General features: G+C 35.8%; 1 protein-coding gene across 3 annotated transcripts in view; it reads right to left on the bottom strand.

The window, feature by feature from the left end:
- The window catches only part of EYS (eyes shut homolog), a 774,985-nt gene that overhangs the window by 201,141 nt on the left and 549,569 nt on the right, over positions 1–24,275 (bottom strand). For all 3 annotated transcript variants that reach the window (XM_069851470.1, XM_069851468.1, XM_069851469.1), the window contains one exon: positions 8,694–8,923. In XM_069851470.1, coding sequence (XP_069707571.1) covers positions 8,694–8,923 — 230 coding nt within the window. The remainder of the gene's footprint in view (positions 1–8,693; positions 8,924–24,275) is intronic.

Below are 24,275 nucleotides of genomic sequence, written 5' to 3'. Positions count from 1 at the left end.
AGCAATATAATTCATGTAAGAAAATAGCTGTCATTCCTGCAACTTCCTGTCTTCTGTATGAATCTGACAGAAAGTAGGAATCTCCTGGTAATTTGAATTTCCCTTGGGAAATATCTCAAATCTTTGCTCTGTTTGATGGTATATTCAATATTTTCACTAATTCCACTGAAACGCAGGAGAACCCTACATGCTCCCAAGCTTTTGAACCTTGTATACCTACTGCACAGAACTGACTTACATGCATGTAGAATGTAAATATACTGTGCTACTAGGAAATGCACCTTTCAAATCCTGAAATCCATGCTTGCTAAAACAGCTAAAAAGCTAACATGCTTTTGTTATGTTAATACAAAAATGTAAAGAAAGTACAATGTTGGGAAGAAAACCTGCTTTTTTTTTATATTATAGGAGAAGGTGACTCCTCAAAGGGAGGTTTGCTTTCTTGAGGAGCTTCATAACAGTGACTTTTGAGCACTTATATCATAAATTTTGCTACCCTTTAAACAACGTTAATTTGAAATTTTATGTAAATGCAAGCACCAGTGTTCCATGAAGATCTATGAAAAGGAATATTAGGCACTCTTAATTAGAATTAATGTGAGGTTTCATGCTTAAGCCAGAGTTTTATGCTTAGGCCAGGAAACAGCAAGGTTATTCCATCTGTAACTGCACCGTGTAAGTAGCCAGTGTCCTCCCGAAGTGATCACTCGCTTTAGGAGGTGACATGAAAGGATCTACCAGTCAGCATGGCCCTGAGCAGAATGTTTTAGTGAAGTCCCAAGAGAATCCTAGCTGAAGCTCCTGAGTGCATTCTAAGAACAGATCAGCAGCTGCCCACCTCTATATGCAGGAATTTAAAACCCCCTCTGTTTTTAATCACAGCATTCTTGAAATCAAAATGTTAAAGTACCGCAATATACTGTTATCCTAACTCAGTGACATAGGTGATTTCATATGTAAAAGGCTTAACTAACTGCTGTTTATTCAGTGCTGTAAAAGCACAGAATGTGTCTTTCTCACGGGCTATGTAATAAAACTCAAAGACATTATTTAATACCTCACCTGCTTTATTACACAATATTTCCTGTGGAAGAAAGCAAATGAGTCAAGCTCAGAAAATAAGCACTGCCGTACTGCCTGGGGAGACACATAACATTTCCACAGATGACTTGAGTATCAGCAAATTAACACCAACAGAATAAATAGCAGAAGTTCAGGTGCTCCTGAAAGATGATGTTCCAGATAATGCCATAAAGGGAGGAGTAAAGGAAGGAAAAAAGCAAGCATTTTTCACCTATGCAACAATGGTTATCTCTGAATGAAAAACTTGAAGGAGATGGGAGATTAGCAGTTGAATAGGTTACAAGCTTTAGAAACAATCAATCTTTATACTGGCATTTTCAAGTGGTAAATGAAGAGAAGAAAACTTGCTTCCCACAAATTTGAAACTTACTTTCATTTCATTTTCTGTTATTTGTTCTTGTCCAAAGTAGTGTTACCATTTTTTTTATCAATTGTCCTAAAGATTAGTAGGGCAAAAAAACTTTCATCCACATTTCCTTGTGAGCCCAGCTGTTTTTCCCTCAAAGTCCTGTTTGCCCTATTAATAATAAAACACTTCAGTAAATAAACCCATATTAAAATAAAAACCTTATGTGCAGTAACTGATAAAACAAGATGGTGTAACTTTGGAGTTATTTTAGACATCCTTGAAAACTTCTCCAAAATTTTGTGAAATAAGAAGGAAAAAGAGTAAGGAACTGAATGCCAAGTCCAGGTGACTGTGTGGGTAATGTGATTACTCACTGATACAGGTATTACGAAGTGTTAACAAGTTACACTTCACGAGGTTTTCCCAATCTCATAAGATTACATCCAGGAATGAAAGTGCAGGTTCATTTAGGTAATTACATTTTGTATTGCTCACCAAAATAGTACTTCTGTTGAATTTTATTGTATCAAATAACCGTGTGTGAATAGCTAGCTATTTCTAACACACAACTTTAAAATTGCTATAATGGCAGCTAGCATATCAAAGCAAACATACAAAGCTATTCAACTTTTGACTAAATCCTTGTTTGTTCTTAACAAGCCTAGTGTGTTCTTAAGTTGTTAAGTCATTCTCTGAAAAAAAAAAATATTCTAAATCTGAAGGAAAAACTTACTAGTTTTGGTTTTTTTTTCAAATCTACCCCAAAAGCTAGAGGGCTCATGTGAAATTTTTACATACACAAATGAATACATCAGTAGGTATCTCATGAGTTTAGACACTGGCTGCGGTTTATGACATCAGATTTATCACTGAAGTTTATGCATATACCTAAACACCTTATTTTTTTTCTGCTCACAAAGTCCTACAAGGTTATGAATCATTTTGAGGGAGGAAAAAAAGGTGAAGGGACACTTGAATTCTGGAAAAACAGAAGATATGGGGTAACAGGATCCCAGTTTTCTTTCTGGGTAGCTCAAATTGAGACTTGAATGAAGAGATGAATGCATGAAAACCCTTCCTCACTCATACCTCTTTATATGATTCCCATCATATAAAATACAAATTTTCACAAAGTTGTTTTAAGTCATACATGTATAGTGTAAGTATTATTACGGAGATAAATAGATCTACAACTTACTAGAGACATGAGATTTTATCATAGAATACTTCTAGGGTTTGCAACTACATCACAGAATTGTTTAGGCTGCAAAAGACCTTGACGATCTTTGAGTCCAACTGTAAACGCTTCCAAGTTCACCACTAAACCACATCCCTAAGCACTACATCTATGTGTCTTTTAAATACCTCCAGGGATGGTGAATCAACCACTTTCCTGGGCAACCTGCTCCAATTCTTGATAATCCTTACTTCTAAATGTGGTTGAAATCACAGAAATTGAGCTAATTACATTTATTTTCAAAACTAAATACATAAAGACAAAAAAATTGTTAGAGAGAAATGATAGTAGTTAATGATGCAAGTTAGAAAAGTTAAGTTAGGAACAATGTTTAGGAAAGCTGCTAATAAGAGAAACATCTACTCTTCGGGGTAATTTTATCAACTATTGCTGAACAAGCCAGGAATTCAAGAAGTGTATCTCAGGGAAGAAATGTAGTGAAATCTCCAGTTGGAAGTCTGTAACAGCCTTCTATTTTACTCCTGGTTTTGCAGCTCTGTCAAAGGGATTGACCTTTAAGTAATGTACGGAATATATGCAGGTAATGTATCAAATTAAACAGATTTCCTGTTTTTAACACATGACATTTAAATATTCTTTTTATTGAACAATTTATAAAACTTTTACAGAATACTGAAAATTTTGAAGACTTCACAAATGTTAATCTTATAATTAACAGTCAGGGACATACCTCCTTTCCACATGCAAAACAGTCATATTCCAAACCTATCACTATGAACTTTACAGTTATAGACAACCATCTGCCTTCATGCTAAAACAGAAGCATTACTTTTCTCCAGTCGTGAGTAGGGATTTCACAATGAAGCACATACAACAATCCAGCTAATAAAGAACTTTCATGGAGGAGAGGGTGATGCATTTTATATTCAAGTTAAAAAGCTTATTTACCCAGAAGGGAAACAGAATAAAAGATAGCTCAGTGTAAACTACTTACCCTTCACTGTATTCCCTATCTACACAATCATCCCTTTCTACTGGATGACCTAGCACTCACTGCTCAGTAATAAGGATTAAATTTACATTGGCAGTGAATTTTCTATGCTGCATTTAAAGTTTTTAAAATAAAGCTTGTAGCAACTTCTCATTTCCAGATGACTTTGGTAATTTGTAGTAAAAAATCCACCAGTATAAAAGGGAACTGAGGTCTCAGATGGTTGCACATATATGCTTTAGTCTAAATCCTCACTTGGTATTCTTTCGCATATATCCAGTGTTGACTTCTTCAATGTGAATTGAACAAATATCCATAATTTTCTGTTTCCTTAGAAAAATGGAAATACATTTCCACTTTTAAAAATTGGCATTTAAAGAGACTCCAGGTTTCAGAGGTATCTGACTCTTTAGTGTAAATACACTATGTATTTAAATAAACTGACTTGGCCTTACGTATCCCTAATGGCACTTATGACGAACATATTTCTCATAAGGACAATACAAGCTGCTGGAATGGGAAAATGCAATGTTGTATATAATAAAACACTATCAAGTTGAACCACTTATCTTAGATAATTACATTTACTTACTCTTACTTTAGAAGATGGTCTTTTATGCTTTCAGAAATATGCAGCTGTTAGTAAGAAACTAAGTGGTATATCCTAACCTAGATATGAAATATGCAAATGCACACATTCTAAAGAAGCCAAGATGCCTGCACACGGTGTGGACATTATAGTGAGGGTTGGTACAGGCCACCAGACCAGGGAGAGTGAGTGGATGAGGCCCTTTATAGGCAGACAGGCACAGCGTCCTATCTGCAAGCCCTGCTCCTCATGGGGGCCTTCAACCACCCTGACATCTGTTGGAGGGACAACCAAGGTGATTCCTGGGGTCCTTTGATGATAACATCCTTCTCCAAGTGACAGAAGAACCGACAACAAGAAGTGCCGTGCTATATCTTGTTCTCATCAACAAGGAAGGAATGTGGTGAGGAATGTGAAACTCAAGGGAAGCCTTGGCTGCAGTGACCATGATATGGTGGAGTTCAAGACCCTCAAGGCAGCAAGGAGTGCACACACCAACCTTACTGCCCTGGACTTCAGGAGAGCAGACTTTGGCCTCTTCAAGATCTGCTTGGCAGAGTACTATGGGATAAAGACCTGGAGGATGGAGAGGCTCAAGAAAGCTGGTCAGTCTTCAAGGATCACTTTCTTCAAGCTCAGGAATGATTCATTACAACAATGAGGAAGTCAAGCAAAACCACCAGGAGAACTGCATGGATGAACAAGGAAGTCCTGGACAAATTAAGTATAAAATGTAAGCCTACAGAAGGTAGAAGCAAGGACAGACAGCTTGGAAGGAATACAGATAAATTGTCCAAGCAACTAGGGATCAGGTTAGGAAAACTGAAGCCCTAATAGAATTTAATCTGTCCAGGGATGTCAAGGGCAATCAGTGATAAAAGGAGGGTGATGGAAAATGTGGACCCTTTCTGGAAGGAAACAGGGGATCTGGTTGCCCAGGATATTGAGAAGGCTGAGGGGCTTAATACCCTTTTTGCCTTTGTTTTCACCAGCAAGGGCTCAAGCTACACTGTCCAAGTCATGGGAGGCAATGGCAGGGACTGGGAGAATGAAGAACAGACCACTGCAGGAGAGGATCACGTTCAAGACCTTCTAGGGAACCTGGAGGTGCACAAGTTCATGGGACCTAATAAGATGCATCTGCAGGTCCTGAGGGAACTGGTGGATCAAGTTGCTAAGCTGCTATCCATCATACTTGAGAAGTTGTGGCAGTTTGGTGCAGCTCCCATTGACTGGAAGAGAAGAAACATAATCTGAATTTTTAAAAAAAGGAAAAAAAGAAGATTTGGGAAACTGCAGACCAGTCAGAGGAGCAGATTCGCCTAGTAACTCTGCCGAGGAACATGGACAGGGGATGAAAGAGTGGAGATTTAGATTAAATATTAGGAAGACATTTTTTAACCGTGACAGTGGTGAACAGGTTGCCCAGAGAAGTCATGGATGACCCATCCCTGGAGGTTTTCATGGCCAGGCTGGGTAAAGCTTTGAACAGCCTGATCTAGTGGATGGTGTTCCTACCCATGGCAGGGCAGTTGGAACTAGATGATCTTTCAGGTCACATCTGAGCCGTATCATTCTATGATTTTTCTGACTGAGAAGTACACTTACTGAATTGCACAGCTATACATTACATCATGATTAAAAAAGATCACAGCTATACTAAAGATGAAGGAGTCAAGAGACCATTTGCTTATTGGAATGAAGTTCTGGATTGCATATTGATAATTTACTTTCTGTCCTGTAAGTTCTATTGTAAATAATTATAAAATAATTACAGAAACCCTTATCTCTTCTAATTATGAATACTTTCCACAGTTCTTGAAGAACTGGTGCCTGGATGTTAAAGATTTATAACGATAGTTCAGTTGGGCAATTTCTGATCTAATTACACTAAATTATCAATCTCATTGAAACTTTAGAATTAAATAAAACCACATTAAGCTTCAGTTTCTTTTCAGCTGCTCAATATGGGATATATCAAATCTGATCCTGTTGTATATAAACATGCAACGTGACAGCACACACCCAGGGTTGTAGCTGCCCCAGTGAGCTGTCGATGAGCCTATCACATATCACAGCCCTGACTGACCCAGAAGCACTAAGAAAAGTGGGAAGCTATTCCCTGTATTGACATTGGGCTGTACAGAGTAAAAGCAGAACTCTGAGAAAACAAGAACTCTTTAATTTGTGTTCTCCACACCAAAGGAAAAAAAGAAGAGCAATGGTCTTCTTCCAGCACCAGAACTATTAAAAGACATCCTATGCAGAAAAATGGATTGCTGTTAAAATCTCATCATCCAGCATGCCCGCAAGCTTTAGCAAAGGAAATGGCATCTCTTCTAATTTTAGAAAAAAAAGAAATGGCATCTCATGGAAATCAGACCCTCAGACATTAAAAGGATGATATGATCATGCAGCTGAAGTTATGTTCTCAATAGGAGCTACTTGTTTAATGCATTTTTTCAAGGCTTGTATTCTGATTTTATTGAATGGCATAGCTACTACTGTTTCTAATGTAGGATGCTTCAGACCTAATCATTAGATATTTGGTTACAATTGTGGCTTATTGTAATAGTCTCCTGGTTTAAATTTGTTGTACAGGCAGTCATAATTTAGTCACATAATTATTTTCATGCACAATTTTTGAGACAAAATCACAGAGAGAGAGAGAGGCAGGGGAGAGAGAGATAAAGAAGGGGACTACTTCAGTTACACAGGTAAGATAAATATGTAAAATTCCCTTGGAAATATACTTGGAAGACAATCAACTCATCTCATTGTAAGGACCGAGCAGGTCCTGGTTAAATTTCAAAGGAGAGAATGGCTTAGGATTATAGATTTTTGAATGAGCAACTCAAAACTAGCTGTTTCAGTCAGTGATCCAGAAGCTATTTCCACCACAGTCTGTGGCACTGGGCGATAAGTATTCAGGCCAGAATATACGATTCAAACAGATTGTTTTATTAAAAACACCAAACCACAGAATACTTCTGGAGACTGACAGATCAAATCGAAGATATGAGTAGGTCAGCAGAAGGCAGCAATCAGACACTGGCAGAAGGCACCAGTGGAGTCCAAACAAGGTGTCACTCAGTGGAGTGGTTGTGCATATGTACTGTTATGAGCTATTACAACAGGATATCTGTCAAACTCCTGCTTAGGTATAACATTGTTTACTCCTGGCACAACTCTTGAGAAAAGCCAAAACTTGCTCCTGTCCAAAATACCACAGATGACACTGATATAAAGGATGCGCACTGCATTCTTTGAAACACAGAAGGGAATTCTGGCACAGAGAATGTATGTAAATAAATAAAACACTTAATTGAAATATTGAAAATACTTCATTAAAACACAAAATGAATGGTAACTAAACCTGTTTTCCTTGAAGGAAACTCACTTCTTTGGTTCCACTATTTTATGATACAGTTCACACCACTACCATGTATTTAAAGCAAGTATGAAAAGTGTGCCCAAACAACAAATGCATAGAAGATATTCTAAGCAAGACATGTCACTTTTTTTTCCAGCTTACAGACACTGATGTTTTTAACACACAGTGAGTGTAATGGCCTACTTTCAGACAGTAATATCAGGTGATGTTAACTCAGACATACCAGCAGTCTGGCAAGGGCATTTTTAGCTTTAGTTGCTTGCATTTCATTTCATGGGAAGTTCACTAGGAGGATATTACTGTTATATAACCATAATCTAGACTTTTCTTTTTTTTGTTCTTTTACTGTACACCTGTAGTATCCTTTAATGGTATGAGGATTATCCACTGCCATTTATAGCCCACTGTACCTTAAAAGCTAAAACAGTTTTTGAAGCCAACTATAAAATCTGTCATAAAAAAGATCTTTCTGAAAAATAGTAATTCCAAATAATTAAAATTACAAAAAGAAACCCTAGCAATTATTGATCAGTTTGTCATATAGCCTTGATTCTTTTTACAAAGAAATCAAAATTGTTCAAAGAACAAATGTTTATTCAAATTCTAATTAAATTATGTTCATTTGACTAATCTATGCTTTATGAGCAAGAATAGAACAATAGAAGTATAAATAAGCTACAGAGTGAAAAAAAAGCTTTTTTTCAACTAAGGACCTAGCACAGTGGTGAAAAAAACACAGACCATAGAAACAGAAAATATGTAATCTTACTTTCTTCTGTCCCAGAAATACTATGATGCATAACATACATTAACACTGTACACAATTATATGCACAAATAATAGAATTTTTTTTTTTTGTCAGCTGAAGCCTGCAACTCTTGCTGGAGTGCCTGACTGATACCTCTTATCTTATGCAGCAATTAAGGATTTTTTCAAATACCTTAATGAATCTACTCCTGAGTTACCAACTATAATTAGGATGAGAAACAGAGAAACGTGATGGTCATTTCTTCTTCCCCTTTTTCAGCTATAAAGAAGCGTAAGACTTGCATTCCACACCTAATAAGAGAAAGACTGAACCACAACTACCTTTTTCGCAGAACCGACCAGTGAAGTGTAATGGGCAGTCGCACTGGAATGAAGCAGCCCCAGTAGGCAGAGAGAGAGGATGACATGTCCCTCCATTATGGCACAGTCCTTCCTGGCATGCAGACAGCAATTCAGGGGAAATCTGAGAGGGCACAGCAAGCTCAGGCAACTCAGGCACGTCAGAAGGAAACACAGGAAAAGCCGTTGACAGATGTGCGGGTACAGGAATCCTGAAAGAAGTAAGACAACACATCAAACCCAAACAATCATGAGACTTAATTTTCCCACTACACTTCAGACTCATTTAAAAACAGGGGGTGTTTTTTGTTTAGAAATTCAGATCAAATTTAAGAAAATATATCAGTAATTCCAAAATCAAGTCCCCATCTTGAAATCTAGCAAAAAGATAATGAACATAATTTTCCCTGTGAGAGTGTCAGAAATAAGCTACACACATGTAGCACAGTTTGCATATGCTCTTCTAATTCCTTTTTGGTGCATGCCAAAAATGAAGTGATAATTAAATGCAGGCTTCTATTATTAAATATCTTTAAATTCATAGAAATAACTTGAGGGAGAGGGGCAGGTGTGGAGAAAGGGAGATGTTCCTGTTTTCAGTTTTTCCCACACATTTTCTGGTTAGAATGACATTATCTCTCTATTCTCAATTTTTGAACTCTCATTATCTACTAGACTGATATGTTAGTCAGTTGCCTTCTTTCTAATTATTTTGTTTCTCAAGGTCGTTAGAAACTAGTTGGCAATATCACTTATTTGTCCTAATTGTCAACTTTATTTGTTACTTTTTGGTTTTTTGGTTTTTTGTTTGATCCAGTCACAAACCTGTGACTCACTAAAACTATACAAATGTAAGGGTACTGTTTTAAAACCCAGAAATACGTATATACATTAAACAAATAACTATGATAAAAGCAAAGCAAAAGGAATAGCCCTTCATAAGATGATTCGTGACTATTGGATAAAAGACAGAAATTCTTCTTCCATTTTATGAAGTTCAAGAGGTTCTACTTTTTTCCCAGAAAGCAATTTTTAGTTCTGAGATGTAGGAACAGTAATCTAATAAAATAACTTACTATTTTTACTTCATTGATACTTTTAAACTTTCTGAATATTTCCCCAATGTCTTACTGTTGTGCAAAACAAAAATCATAGTAGAGAAAGGGAGATGAGGTTGAACCGAAATGTCACTAGCGTTTTGATGAAAACAGGGCATAGAAATTAAGTACTTCATACAGTGGTTTATAGGTGTCATGGCCAGCGAAACTCAGCATTTCTGGCAATTTGTTAAACATCAACAGCCAAATTCTTAATGATTTTAGTGGAAATGATGGCATAAACCTGCTTTACAAAAAATCAAATGAAAAAGAGCATAAATTACCCCCTGCTGCTCCATTCCCTCTCTCCTTAGCACCTGTTCTTGTGTCAGCTAGAACTTCTGCTTCACCATTTTTAGAGGCTAGAGTATGTCTTAAAAAGAGGTGTTTGAAAGGCGTGATGCATCGTGAGAAGCAAGGTAGATGGGGAGACAACGCTGTGATTGGACATCGTCAGAGTGACTTTTCATTCTCTGCTCCAGGCACCTGTCTTAAATCTAGCTTCCAAATTTTTCACATAACCTATTTAGTCATGACAACAAGAAAACTGATTTTAATAATTTATTTTCTGGAATCTATGTTTTAGAAAGTGCTAATGAGCTTCATGATAATATCAAAGAAAATACTACAATACATCCTAAGTAATTATGGCATGTGGAAAGCTCACTATTCACTGAATCATCAATAGAACGTGTAAAAACTGAATGAAGACAATGATACATGCTGAGAGTCACATAGGAAGGAAAAGAAGCTGGACAGGAGAAGGGTCAAAATAATTTGGGACTAAGTATCTAAAGGGACACAAAGAAAGGGACGGTAATTAAGAAAGGGGTGGAGACCTAGGAAAGAATAAAAGGGGAAGAAGGCTTATGTGGCAGCAAAGAGGAAACATAAAGAGCAGTAATGGTAAAGGAAACATTAGAGGGTGGATGCTGAAACACAGAAGCTGTGACATAGATAGCTGGAAAAGGAGAGTAGTGAGGTTTGTAAGAGAAAAAGAAGTGATTGGAAAACAAGTTCTGACCTTCAAATTATGTAAATCTTTACTTTGAAGGTGAGAACTCCTATGGCTTTTTTCCAGGACAGAAAAAGTGATTCCCAGATTACAAACACTGCAAAGATTACAACCACTGATTTAAAAAGAAAAAAATAAAAATCTTCATTTTATCCCCAAATATAAACTAAATGCTTAAGAAACTCTGAATTAGCACTAGAATTTCATAAATAATTAGACAGCTATGGGAGAAATTTATTGGGAGATATTACTGGGATTTTGGTTTGATTTTTCTGTTAAACCTGAAAAAGAAAAAACCTCAACCTAAAAAAAAAAAAGTAAAACCTGTGGAAGAATCAGGGCATAGACTAAGCTCTCACTATGACCTGTTAGAATGACCATTTCTCTAATCACAGATAATCCTATAGATGACCACTGCAAAATTTATCATTCTGAATCTGGTCACAGCTACCATGAGGAGTAAAATACTGAATGAGAAAGATGTCTGCCTGACTGGCACATACTATATTCTTGTGTCCAATGGAAGCAATGATTTCCAGCTGTGGAAGTTTCACATCTCATTTCTGTCAAGAAGCTACTGTTTTTCTCTAAAATAGAATGACAGGAGTGTGATTCAAATTAAATTTCATGAATACAAGTAATAGAGACTTGTTTCATTTTTTGGTTGACATTATAATCCGTGGAGGAGAAAGAAAGGAAAGCTCCTTGGCAGGCTGATTTCTCCTTGCTTCATTTGCTATTCTTTTGCAGGGTGTCAGCCTTCGCAGTGTTGTTCTGGATGTTTTGCTTCTAGATGATGCCTGACTGCTTACGTGCCAGCACTGCTTGCAGGGGTCCTGAGGTTCGCTGCCGTACTGCAAAAGCAGAGAAGAGTTCACCTGGGTTTTTTAGTGGGGCAAAACCATCTGCAGCTGCACTTACAAGCCATCCAAGCTGCTACTGTGAATAAGCAGTGACCTCAGCTCTACACAGTTTAACTAAAACATTTATTTGATTAAAGAGCCTGGAAGTGTTCAAAGTAATTTGGTAACTGAGGTGCTAGAAGTTTTGACAAAGTGTAACAAAAATAAATCAGGCAAAACTTGATTCACTGATAGCACACAACAAGGCTGCAATTTTCTGTTTGATTTTTGTTTTTTTTTTTTCTTTCTTTTAGTTTCCCAGCCTGTCACTGCCTCTCAGGTCAATAATACACACAAATATCTTGCAACTTGCTGCAAGCATCAACACATTGTTTTTAATCTTAGCATGCGCTCAAACAGCTGAGATTTAGAGGCCTGTAACCTTGAGTTTCATAGCTTATTGAATGTAAGTTTGAAATGCTTGTCTAAATGTAGATGTTACTGCGATTTGAAGCCTTGTTTATTTTGTATTATATTATATTCTTTACCCCTCAAGGAGATGTATGATCCGTTGAATGGCAGGAATATAGCACTTAGGGTTCATGCTTGATGTTACGCTGTTAAACCAAAAGCACACATACTTTAAGCAACAGTACTTCCCACTCCCCTAGGCTCTCCTCTTTTTAACAGAAGCCTGAAACTATTAGCGGGGTGGACTTAGAGGCACTGCGGATTAAAAAGTTAAGAAAACATCTGGGAGGTTCCAGCTGTGCGCTGATCTGACAGTGCAGGGGCTCAGCCTTGCCAGGAGCCAAGCTGGGTGTCTGCAGTTTAACAGCTGTGACCGGGGCCAAGACAGCTGGGACTGTGCAGCCTGGAGAAGGCTCAGGAGGTTCTTGTCAATTTGTATAAATACCTGAGTCAGAGGAGAGGGGAGAAGACAGAGCCAGACCCTTCTTGCAGGTGGCCAGTGAAAGGACATGGAGTAATAAAGGAAATAAAAGAAATTTAACCTAAATATAAGAAAAAAATCTTTTTTATCTTTTTCCTTAGGGGTGATCTATCTTTGGGCTACAAAGATGACCAGAGGGCTGGAACACTTTCCATAATGAGTACAGGCTGAGAGAGCTGGGCTTGTTAAGCCTGGAGAAGGAAAGGCTCCAAGAAGACCTTGTAGAGAACTTCCAGTACCTGAAGGGGCTACAAGAAAGCTGGGGAGGGACTGTTCACAGAGGCTTGTGGTGATGGAACAAGGGGCAATGGGTATAAACTAGAGAGGGACAGATTTAGGCTGGACATAAGGAAGAATTTCTTTTCCATGGGAATGGTGAGGCCCTGGCACATGTTGCCCAGACAAGTCATGGATGCCCCATCCCTGGAGTTGTTCAAGGCCAGGCTGGATGGGGCTTTCGGCAGCCTGATCTAGTGGGAAGTGTCCCTGCTCAAGGCAGGGGGCTTGGAACTGGGTGATCTTTAAGGCCCCTTCCAACACAAACTATGATACAATTCTATCTATCTGCATAATGGACGTCAAAATGAGACCTGCAAAGAGAGCAGACTTGACCCCAGAGAAATTAATTATTAGGCTGACTGCAGCCAGGTCTGCAGCAGCACTCTGACATTTTTCCTGAAGCTGGTTGATGAGACATGAAGTGGTATGGGAGTCCCAATGATATGATAATATCTCCACTGCCTATATCGTCTGGTACTTATGCATTTAACATTTTATTACTGAAGTAATGGATTTAACCTTATCTGATATGAGTATGATAAAGAAGTTTGTACTTTTAGCTTGTCAATAAAATAATTTGTGCTGGGAAGCAACTGCTTTTTTTTTCATCTTTCTTCGGTGGAAAAGTGTGTACATGCCATTTTTCTTGGGCTATGACAGATTATTATTTTAAGTAAATATTTTAGATTTTGGAGCGAAAAGAAAGATTTTTTCAATAGCATTAACATGACATTAAGCATGGTAGAATACAATTTCAAAACCGGGTAAAACTGAAAACAACTTCGCTTCAAGGAAATCTTTGTTTAAAAAGGAATAAAAATATAGTACTTTTCGTATATCATAGGATCATAGAATCATAGAATGGTTTGGGCTGGAAAAGATCTTAAAGTTCACCTAGTTCCACCCCCCTTGCCATGAGCGGAGACGTCTCCCACTAGATCAGAATGCTCAAAGTCCCATCCAACCTGGCCTTGTAAACTTCCAGGAATAGGACATTCAGCATTTTCCTTGATAATCTGTTCCATCGCCTCATCACCTTCAGAGTAAAAAATTTCTTCCTAATATCTATTCTAAATCTCCTCTCTTTCAGCTTAAAATCATTGTTCCGTGTTGCTATCACTTCACTCCCCATAAACAGCCCCATTATTTCTGTAGGCTCCTTTTAATTACTGGAAGGCTGCTATAAGATCTCCCCAGAGCCTTCTCTTCTCTAGGCTAAACAAAGCCCAACTCTTTCTGTACTATTTAAAAAATGAATAAAGTGTGAATCTTATTTCCTCACCCAGCCAGTTTTCCTTTCATCTGGAAAAATCATGTGTGTGTTTTCCTAATAAAAATTACTTATAATCAGACATATCTCATTAAAATCAGACATATCTCATTAAAAATGAGTCAATGCGTGTTCCACACATGAACCCAACTTGCCCCTTTTGCTAGGCACAGCATTAAAACAGGTACATTGCGTAGACTTTTTAACAGGTAAATAAGTTAATGTGACATAAAATTTGCAGCAATAATACTTTATGCTGAAAGTGCAATAGCAAAAGCCTTCCTAAACAAGACATATAAGTGAGCCTTCCTTAGATGAGCCTTCCTGAGATGACATTTGAGAAAAAAAAAAAATCCCTTTTAGTCTCTAAGTTTAGAGCAAGACAAATAATGTTTTTACTAGAGCTGAATTTCTGTACCAAATCTGGTACCCATTTTACTTGGCTTGCTCGCAGAAGTAAGTGAGCACTGAATGTCTCAATTGTTAACATTGCTCTTCACTTTGGCTTGGTTTTGCTGTTTCATAGCCTTACCCATCCTTGCTTTTAAGCCCCTCTTGACTTCCTGTCATAACACTACACTCTAAAGAAAGGAAAGTAATCAAAACTCTGGAGTACTAAGCAGATCAATGTGCAAATCTTAAACTTTCTGAAGTTTAAGTAAATCTCAGATCTGTCTGAACTTGTTTTCTATTTAACATTTAGTCAATAGTCACAGTTAGAAAACCTCCTCTCAGTTTTTATCTTAGACAAACAGCACTTGAAAGCCCCAAATACAGCATCTTTTTGTTGATTCATGCAACTACTTTTGTTTTTTGAAATTAGTGGTTTTGAATGAGAAAAATATTTTCATTTCCCCCTTAAAGCTTCTCTCAGCAGATCAGAAATACCTTTTTTAACATGGCACTGTACTTGTCCTTCAGAGAAGCCTTTTCAAGATTAGACTATAAACATTCTATCCCAGTCCTAAATGGCTGAGTAAATTGCACTGGGTAAATTGAGTTAATCTCTTTTTGCATTTGTTTCCCTGTTGTGCTGAAAATAGTTCTTGCCTATGTAATAGAAGGAGGGGAGGCCTACATTGCTTTATAAATATTAATTAAGAATGCTGGATAGAAAGCATTTTGCTATTCAAAGACTATGTGACTGGAAAGAGTTGGGAATATCAAAAGGCTTCCTGTATAAAACACCACTGAAATTACAAAAGCTGGCCTGCGAGCAAGCTGAGACAGAAATGTACAAATTATTAGTACAGAAAGAGTTAAAAAGGCAGAGTACTGTTATGTATTATCTATTCTACCTTCCATGCTTAATTTCTAATTATATCTTAATGCTGGAAAATAGCTGGCATGCATAAACACAAGCATCATTTCTTCATCAGTAATCTGGCATTTAATTAAAATATTACAGCATTCTCATTGAGTGCATAAGGAAGGGTGTTGTTAATATGACAAGTAAAAAAAAAATTCGTGATAATAGCAGATAGAGTGAAAAAATATACTGCTGAAAACTTCCTAAATAGTATTTTACAAGATAATAGATAAGGAACTAAAATAATAGACTTTTATGTACAATTTTTCTATGACAAAAAAATGACTTTTATAGTCATTAAAGCACAGGATGCAGGTGAGAGGGTAAATAAGCTCATAGTGGATCCGAGTACTGGATTTTACTTAAGAATCAATGAGATCAGAGCTTGTACCTTGCTTGATTATCTCACACAGTCACTCATGCCCTCACTCTACCCCATGCCCCACTATGTTCATTAGGTCTCTGCTTTCCTTCCCAAGAGGAAGGTTTGTTCTGGGAAGCTCAAGTGGAAAGTAATGTTGATTTATGTAGAGTCACTGATTGTGGTAACTGGTCTTGACTGTTACGAGCCACAGTCCCTATGCATCATTCAGCATACATCTCCATGCATATTTATCGTCTTAAGCACCTTCTCCTATTTCGAGGATCTTTCCCCCAGCCAGAATGTTTAACTCTTTTTTTCTGGCCCCCTTCTTTTATCCAAGACTACATCTTCCTTTCAGGAACACTTCAGCATTCTCTTTTGTCTCCAGAACCACAAGCATCCATTTTTACCAATCAAAATAGTACCTCTGGGTAGAAGCATAGAAGCGAAAAGTAAGATGAGCCTCCTTATATGGTCCTTTTATCTCATGTCTCTTTAGTAACTGGAGGTTTTCAGGATGCACTTCTTCTATTTGGTCCAAACATTAATAAAATTTGCCACAATCTCATACTGATTGCAGCTACCAAGTAGGAGGCTTCTGTTTGAAAATTCAGAAGTTTCTAAAGTTCAGGTTTGGATCTTCATCTATGTGTGTGTGTGTGTATGTGTGTCCCATGATCTGCTGCTAGCTTTTGTTTAAAATATAACCTTTTTCCCCTACAGTAATTATCAGATTTTAGAGTGTCCTATTGTAAGAGATAATCTGGTAGATCTCTTTTCCTTTTTTCTCATCCTAGAATGGATTGATGTAAGGGTATACTAAACAAAGTTATATTCTTATTAATGGGATTTTCTTAAAGGAATGTTGTTAAATGCTGGAGCATACAATATTTTTCTCTCATGCAATTGGAAAACTCTGAATTTTGAACCACAATGTGTTTCTTAGTGAGCACTCTTGCTTTACTTGAGAGTGAAAAAATGCTTTAACAATGACAATGACAGTAGCAATAAGAACAATCAATAACAAAGAAATCAGCACATTCAATACTTATGACCTCATGTTCAATCTCTTTTTAGTTCCAAATCCTCCAATGCATCAAAATGCCACCCAAAATAACCTTTTACCTACTAAATATTTGAAGAAATTTCATCCATCAATAAAACTGTAGGACAGAATTCACTTTGTCAAATATTATTTGCTTTAGAGCTTGGAAACCTGCCTGAAATCATCACCTTGGTTGTCCCTGTAGATGATCTAAATACAGAGAGAAGGATCTCCAGTTCATCCCATTGTAAGATAGGCTATCACTTCTCTGTGTTTAGAGAGAGAACTGAATGAATTAACTTTGATGAGTGAGGACAAATTCCCACTACTAGTCATACTATGTCCTGCTTCTATGCCATATTTCATACTATGCATATTTTGATTATAAAACTGACAAATATCCCAAACCATTTTCAGGTATTCAAAACATTTGCTGAATGCAATCCCTATCAATCACATACCTCTACAGCAAAGAGTAGAGTGAACTTTACCCTGTTACAACCTAAAGCAATCTTTCTAAAGCTTTGAACAATTTAAGTTCACAGTGAAAAGACTGATATGTCTTTAACATTAACAAGAGAATGTAACTCTGGTTCTGCAAAAACTTAAAACACGGAGAGATAGTAATATTATCAGGACTGCAACTGGGAAGTTTTATTATTAGTGCGAATAATTGGAAGAAAAGCATAGCGGATCATGAACCAAAAATAAGGAAAGGGAACTCCAGATACCTTGTTAGCAGATTTCTGACTTTCTTTTCAATGTGCAGAATAGTATTCAAAACTGTCTGCACAGGAATCAAGATCAAATGCAGCAGAAAAAAAACATGCCACTAAGATGAACTAAACTATTCAGTTGTGGCCAGGACTAGGAATAAGTGAGGAAGTGCCTTTTCTCGACCTGGTTTTCTCAACACAAAAAATTAAAAATGCATTATTTATACCCTCCCATCTTCTCATCTGTCTAAAGACTGACATGGAAAGGTCATAGGGAGGCAGAGAACACATTAAACTAAAAGCACATTATATTGAAATTATCAGATGGCCAATCTGCTTGAGAGTAACATTTAAATAAGTTGATATCTTTGACCTATTGATCCTAACACCATCTGGTTCTCCTGAACACTACCAGAAACCAAATACTGCACCATTGGAGGCTTAAGTATCTGGCTATGATTTGGGACAAGGCAATATGGGTTGCCGAAGGTCGTTGATCTTTCCAACTACAAAACAAGTTTCAAAGAAAGAGACAAAGAGAAACCTGAGGAAAAACCAGAAGAATATTCTCAGTGGCAGAGTGAAACCATTGTTACCTTCAAATTGCACTACACTTTTCTGCCTTCCTTTCTTCAGTAACTTTAAGCCATGAAGGTCACCTATATGTAAAGCATTGGTACAAGTAATTTACCAGGGTCATTATCTCAAAGCAGGTCGCATTTAGGAATATCAGCCAAATCCTCAACAATAATATCAACAAAACAAGCTGTTTTTGAAAGCTATCATCTGCACACAAGCAGAAGGTTAAAAGATATAAGGGATCACTTTGTTGTGCTTATCTTCTTACTTTTTTTAATTTACATTCTTTGTTTCCTTGTGAAAAAATCATACAGCTTGTTAAGAATTGAAGATTCAAATTGCCAAACCTTTTGATTTAAATGATGAAAATAAAACCCACCATGGCAAAAAAATTCTCTTTTGCCATTTGCAAAGGGCCTAGAAGGCCTTGGGGGATACAAATACACTTTTTGTAGTAAAAAATAAGAAGCTCCTTCAATTAGTCAAATTTGATGCAAACCCGACAAAGGCTTAATTATATGGCCATAATCTCAAATTAGAGAACTTACCCTACTCTGTTTATATTGTAAATTTATTCTGAAGAGGAAAAATTATTTACTTCATATTAAATTATTCTTGCTTGCAACTAGAATCATTTTGCTTCTAAAGAATTTGAACTCTGGTGAATTTCTTTCATATACTTTAATTTAGTCAAGAATATTTTATATCTTCTGGTTTATGAAATGGATTTTAGAATTCATAAATGCTGGAAGCCAGTTATTGATATCACACCTGTGTTTATAGGACCCAGAAACTGAAGAGATCTAATCACTTCCCCTTGTTTTCACACAATACTTACTCAATTTTATAACATCAATGAAATATGATAGGCAGTTAGTTCTAAGAAATTACTGCATTTTCAATAAGCTAATGTAATTTTGCCTTCAGCTTTGCTCTGTACAGATGCCAAAATTTCATATTACCACTTGTTATTTAAATATGGAATTTTTTTTATAGTTAAGAAATACCAGCTCACACTTTTACACCAACTAGGACAGTGTACGAGTACCAGTAGTGCAGCATTTTCTTTTCCTGTCTACTTCTTAATTTTAGACAGGGTGGGGAGAGTCAAAATGAGAAAATATGGCTTCAGAAAGCTGTTCTGGAGCATGTATATCTCAGTAAGTTCTTACACAACATAGAGACAGATGTTTATTTGAAGTTCAGTTCATTTATGTTCATGTCCTCTTCTTGACACCGCTTGTAATTTTAAGAACTCGGGTTTTTATAAGCTGGAATCCTTCCCTTTCTCTCATGCATAGATAAATTGCTTAAGATTTCTATTATTGCTATGACCAAACAGTGCTTCCTTTAAACTTCAGAGCTTCAAAAGAAATCCTCAAAGCTGTAACTAATATTGTTTCTAGAAATTTACCAATTACTTGAGAAAGATGTGAATAGGAGCTGAAGGACAGGACACAAACCCCAAACTTATCTTTATATGTGTGATTTTGAGTGATTTGTCAAAAATATACACGAATACCTACTGAGGTTTTGTACAGATGAAGCAGTGATTTCTGTATACTCTGAACTTTATACACATTACAGAATTTATCTTCCAAGAGCCAGACTTGTAACTATTCATTTTAAAGTTTACACATGTATTCTTACACATGTACTTACACATGTATTGCTTATGCTTCTGGTTTCTGCTTGTCATATGCCAGATTTTTTGAAGGAGGGAAAAAAAAGGGTTTTTTTTTATTCTCAAAAGGATATAAAAATCTGTCTTGATTTTTAGGTTACATTTCTGAAGCATTTTCTCTTTACACAAAAGCTGTGATTTCACTTTTAAATAAGGAGAGGACACAACAGGATTTAAAGCTGTTCGTTTTCTGAATAGTTACTCCAACAAGGATCAATAGCATATTTGTTTAAATATTATATACCAGTGTTTCAAGGCTGCAGGGGGCACTGATGCACTGTATTTCTACAGAACTGCAGAGCAAGAGTCAGACAGGATATGATTAAACAGTTCTGCAGGTTACAAATACAGAAAAACACATAAACAATTTATAATCAATTTAGGTTTTGAGAAATTAGGTAATAGTAAAATATTTATATGAATTTTAGAGGGGAATTAATGTTTTTTTTTACTGGTAAATATATTTGTTTTTCTGTTGCAATCAAACATGGATAAGGGAGAAGACTGTATTCTTAACTTTATAACCAAGGTCCCTTGAAGGATGATATATCTTTCTAGTATTGCATTACTTAATATTGCAGCCTTAAACAAACAATCTCCATTCCCCATAGAAAATAAAATTTTGTTCAGCAGCTCCCTAGAGAACAGCATTTTTAGCTGTTGGTAGTGGCTGGTTTATACATTAATCAGCCAACACAGATACCACCAAATTCACAGACTCATTTAAGTAAGAATGTTTTAAAATAAGAGATAATTATATATTTCAAGAAATAATTATATATTTTGCCAGCTTATTCAATATTTTATGTTTTAGGATCCAGGAATGATAGCATCTAAGATGTAGAGATTTTCTGGTAATAAGGATGTATAACAACTTATCTCTCAGCAACATACGGTAGACATGCATCCATGCCCGCATCATCCGTTTCACAATGAGTACATTTTTTTATTCTTTAATTCCTTTATGCATATAATTCTATTTTTTAAATATAGCTCATAACAGAGTTTCATCTCTTCTTCTCAGATCTTCGTATTTCCTGCAGTTATAACTGTGCCAAGCCTAATAAGTTATGGATGTCTAGACAATCCTTTCTAGAAAGACACTCAGTCTAATTTTAGCACAGCAACTTATGAAGAAGTCACTACTTCAGTTGTTACTTTGTACCAATTATAATCATCATTACTGTTATAGATTTTTGGTGTGTTATCAATTCAGATGTTCTGGACACAGCTTTCAGCCGTTGGTTCTAACATGCTGGTCTTTGCTGAGCTCAAGAAATCTCTGTGTCCAGTGTTTCACCTCATATAAACATATGTGTCAACTTTGTCTACATTATAATCACCTCTGCAGTATTTTAGAATAAAAAAAAAAGACACTGAGTTTCTTAAATATCTTTCTGCATACATTTGTTTTTTAAATATCACCAGCATCTTTGAGGACTTTTTAATTATACCTTTCGTATTTTGTACTTTTTAGGTTCTGCTCCAGTGCACACCAGTACATAATGAGATACAGTACAAACAATATCACCATCAAGAGTGTACAGACAGAAATCATATTTATCATTTTGTTCTAGAAACTTATATTGACTTGCTTAATTACATTAATGCAAAATAATTATTCAGGATACTGTTCTCCCTTTGGGGTATATTCTGTTTAAAGAAGAACTTCATACTTTAAGTTTTGTACAAAATCAATTTCAAAAAAATTACTACATATTTCTTTTGTTCAGGCTTTCCTTTTCTTGTATTAATTAAACCTACAATGTATGAGCAATTTTAGAGAAAATTCATTTTGTTGCAAATGCCTTTATGAAGTTATTAATATATTAATATACCAAATTTTGATTTATAGGTTGACAATACACATCAGTACAATAGACATCTTTTGAATAGCAATAATATAAGGAATAATGTTAAAAATATTTTTCAAAAGGTAAAATATTATTTGTGAAATATTTTATTTTCTATGAAAACACACAAGGATTTGTGATGTTGTTAATTTTTTCACTTTTAGCCTCATCAAATAAGAATTTTACAAACCCACAAATACTTCATAAGTCATGAAGTGCTGTGATGTACTCACTGACACAGTGAAGAACACAGAATGGATGCCAGCAGAGAGCTACTAGAAAGAATAAAACTGAACTTCCAAACTTTTTTTTGACATTCTGGCTGTTAGCTGTTGAAGACAACACTTAGATTTCTTGTTACTTCTGTATCGATTTTGAAAGTGAATCTCTAAGATAAGAAAAGTCAAAAAGGAAGTATCACACCAATCCAGGTTTCAAGTAGCCTAATTATTATTACAGTATGACTCTCATTCTTACTTATTCTATTTATTATGCCTCTCTTCACAATAATAACAAGAACAACAACATCTCCATTATGAGGCACTCTCTAAATGTAATGTGGAAGTCATGAAATCTGCTCCAAAGTTTAATTATTTGTGAGTATATAAGAAAACCCTTTTTTCTGTATTTCTAGATCTTTGCAATTGGACATCAAATGCTAACAGTAAAACTAAATGTGACTGTAGTCTAAAAAAGAAAGTATGCAAGATAATTTCTTATACTATTTGATTGGTTTTAGACAATCCTTCAAGTTATATACTTGCCTTTTCTGAACCACTTCTTATAATAAATTTAAGACTAGATATATAGGAAACTATTCTTAAAGAAAAATTCTGTCAAATCACCCATGCACCCACCTGCAAGTTTTAGACAGGCAAAAAAAATTGACATTATCTTTTTTTATCCTAAGGGAGTAGAAGAAAAGCTTTTTATTATTCACATACCTGTCTGGCTAGAAGCACAAGTGATTATTTCAGGAAGCTACTGAACCATGCCACTTGATGTCTTGTGTCACTAAGATAATTTTTCTTAAGCATTAAGGTAAAGTTTCCAAAGAGTACTGCAATGACTATGATGCATGATTTTATTAACACTGTGAAAACCATATGAGGTGAAGTTTTAAGAATTTTGCTAAAAAGCTTTAATTTTTATTTTGTGGATATGCTCAAGTTTGTAGGAAAGTTGGGATGATCCTAATCCAGTCTTTTTTTTTTTTTCAGTTCTAGAAAAACCTTTCTATTTTCATGTTTATATTATTATTTTGGTGTTAGGGAAAGCTATGCTGAAATTGAAATGAAAAATTTATACTTATTCACCAGAAAGTAAATTTTCCTTGTAAAACCTAAGAATGTATTTTTGTGATACAAATATTTTTATGGTACAAATATTTTTGTGGTTATACATTCCAAAAGCTAATCATGTTCAAGCACAGTTCTTGTTTGGATGCCAGAATATCTGGAAAAGAAGAAATATTTGAGGCAAATCAGCGGAAGGAAATGAACACTACTGTTAGCCTAGTGTAATCCGAGATGATGTGGAAAATTGTAGGTTCCTGAAACCAGTCTTTGATGTTAATCTAAAAAGGGATCCTCCTAATTTTCTGGAGCTAAAAATGTACAGTTGAAATCCTACAGTTGTCTACTCTCCAGATTACCATATAATCCAAAGGTAAGAAAGGCTGAAAGACTGCAAAAGGACATTTAAGTTATCTTGATATCCTTCTATTTCTTATCAATCTTGACACTGAAGAAGGTCCAAATACAGAGAATTCACCTTGTCTTTTAGACTGCAATACCTCCCAGAACTTCTGAACCACCCCATGCTGTTTCACATCCTTAACTGTCTCATCTCCTCTGTAAGAAGTTGTGATATCTACTTAGCAGGCACCTAGTGGGCAATCTCTCTTATTTCCAGGTTTCAACAATGTGCTGTGTATTAGTACAGCAACTTTATATGCTTGTCACCTTTGTTTCTGAGGCTTTGGATCTACTACGCCATACAAATTGGCCAAAGCAGATAAAGATTATTTTTACTTCTGTGACAGAAGTCTTTAACATTCTTCTCTGTCCTAAAGTGTATATGAAACAAGTTCAGTCCTATGCTATAAGTGTTCTGGTTAAATCATAGCACTTAATCTTACTGATACATAAAGCAATAAATTTAAATGCAATGATTAAGCACTGAAGGTGAAGAAAGATTTATAAATTCCATTAATAAATTTAGTAATTGTATAGAGTAAGAATCACTGGTAACTGGAAACACTCAATATTATATAACTGCACTAAAACCTATAAAAAATGCGACATGAGTGTGAAATAGCATTTCTCAAGCATTGGAATCTTTCCTTTGGAACATGAAACAAATAAGTTATAAAACAATGAAGTACACATGAACAGTAGTAGAAAAACTATTTCATTTAAAAACCTATGAGCCTTATTCATAACTAAATTTCCTTTTTGTGCCGCTGTATCAGTGCTTTCCAAATTTACTTGAGATATTATTTATTTGCAGTAATACACTGCCGCAGTTATATGCACTGGCATGCATATATTGACTGAT

The sequence above is a fragment of the Phaenicophaeus curvirostris genome, chromosome 2, assembly GCF_032191515.1.
Source record: "Phaenicophaeus curvirostris isolate KB17595 chromosome 2, BPBGC_Pcur_1.0, whole genome shotgun sequence".
Taxonomy (NCBI): Eukaryota; Metazoa; Chordata; class Aves; order Cuculiformes; family Cuculidae; genus Phaenicophaeus; species Phaenicophaeus curvirostris.
The sequence above is the reverse complement of the archived record's forward strand: the minus strand, read 5'-3'. Positions and strand labels throughout refer to the sequence as shown.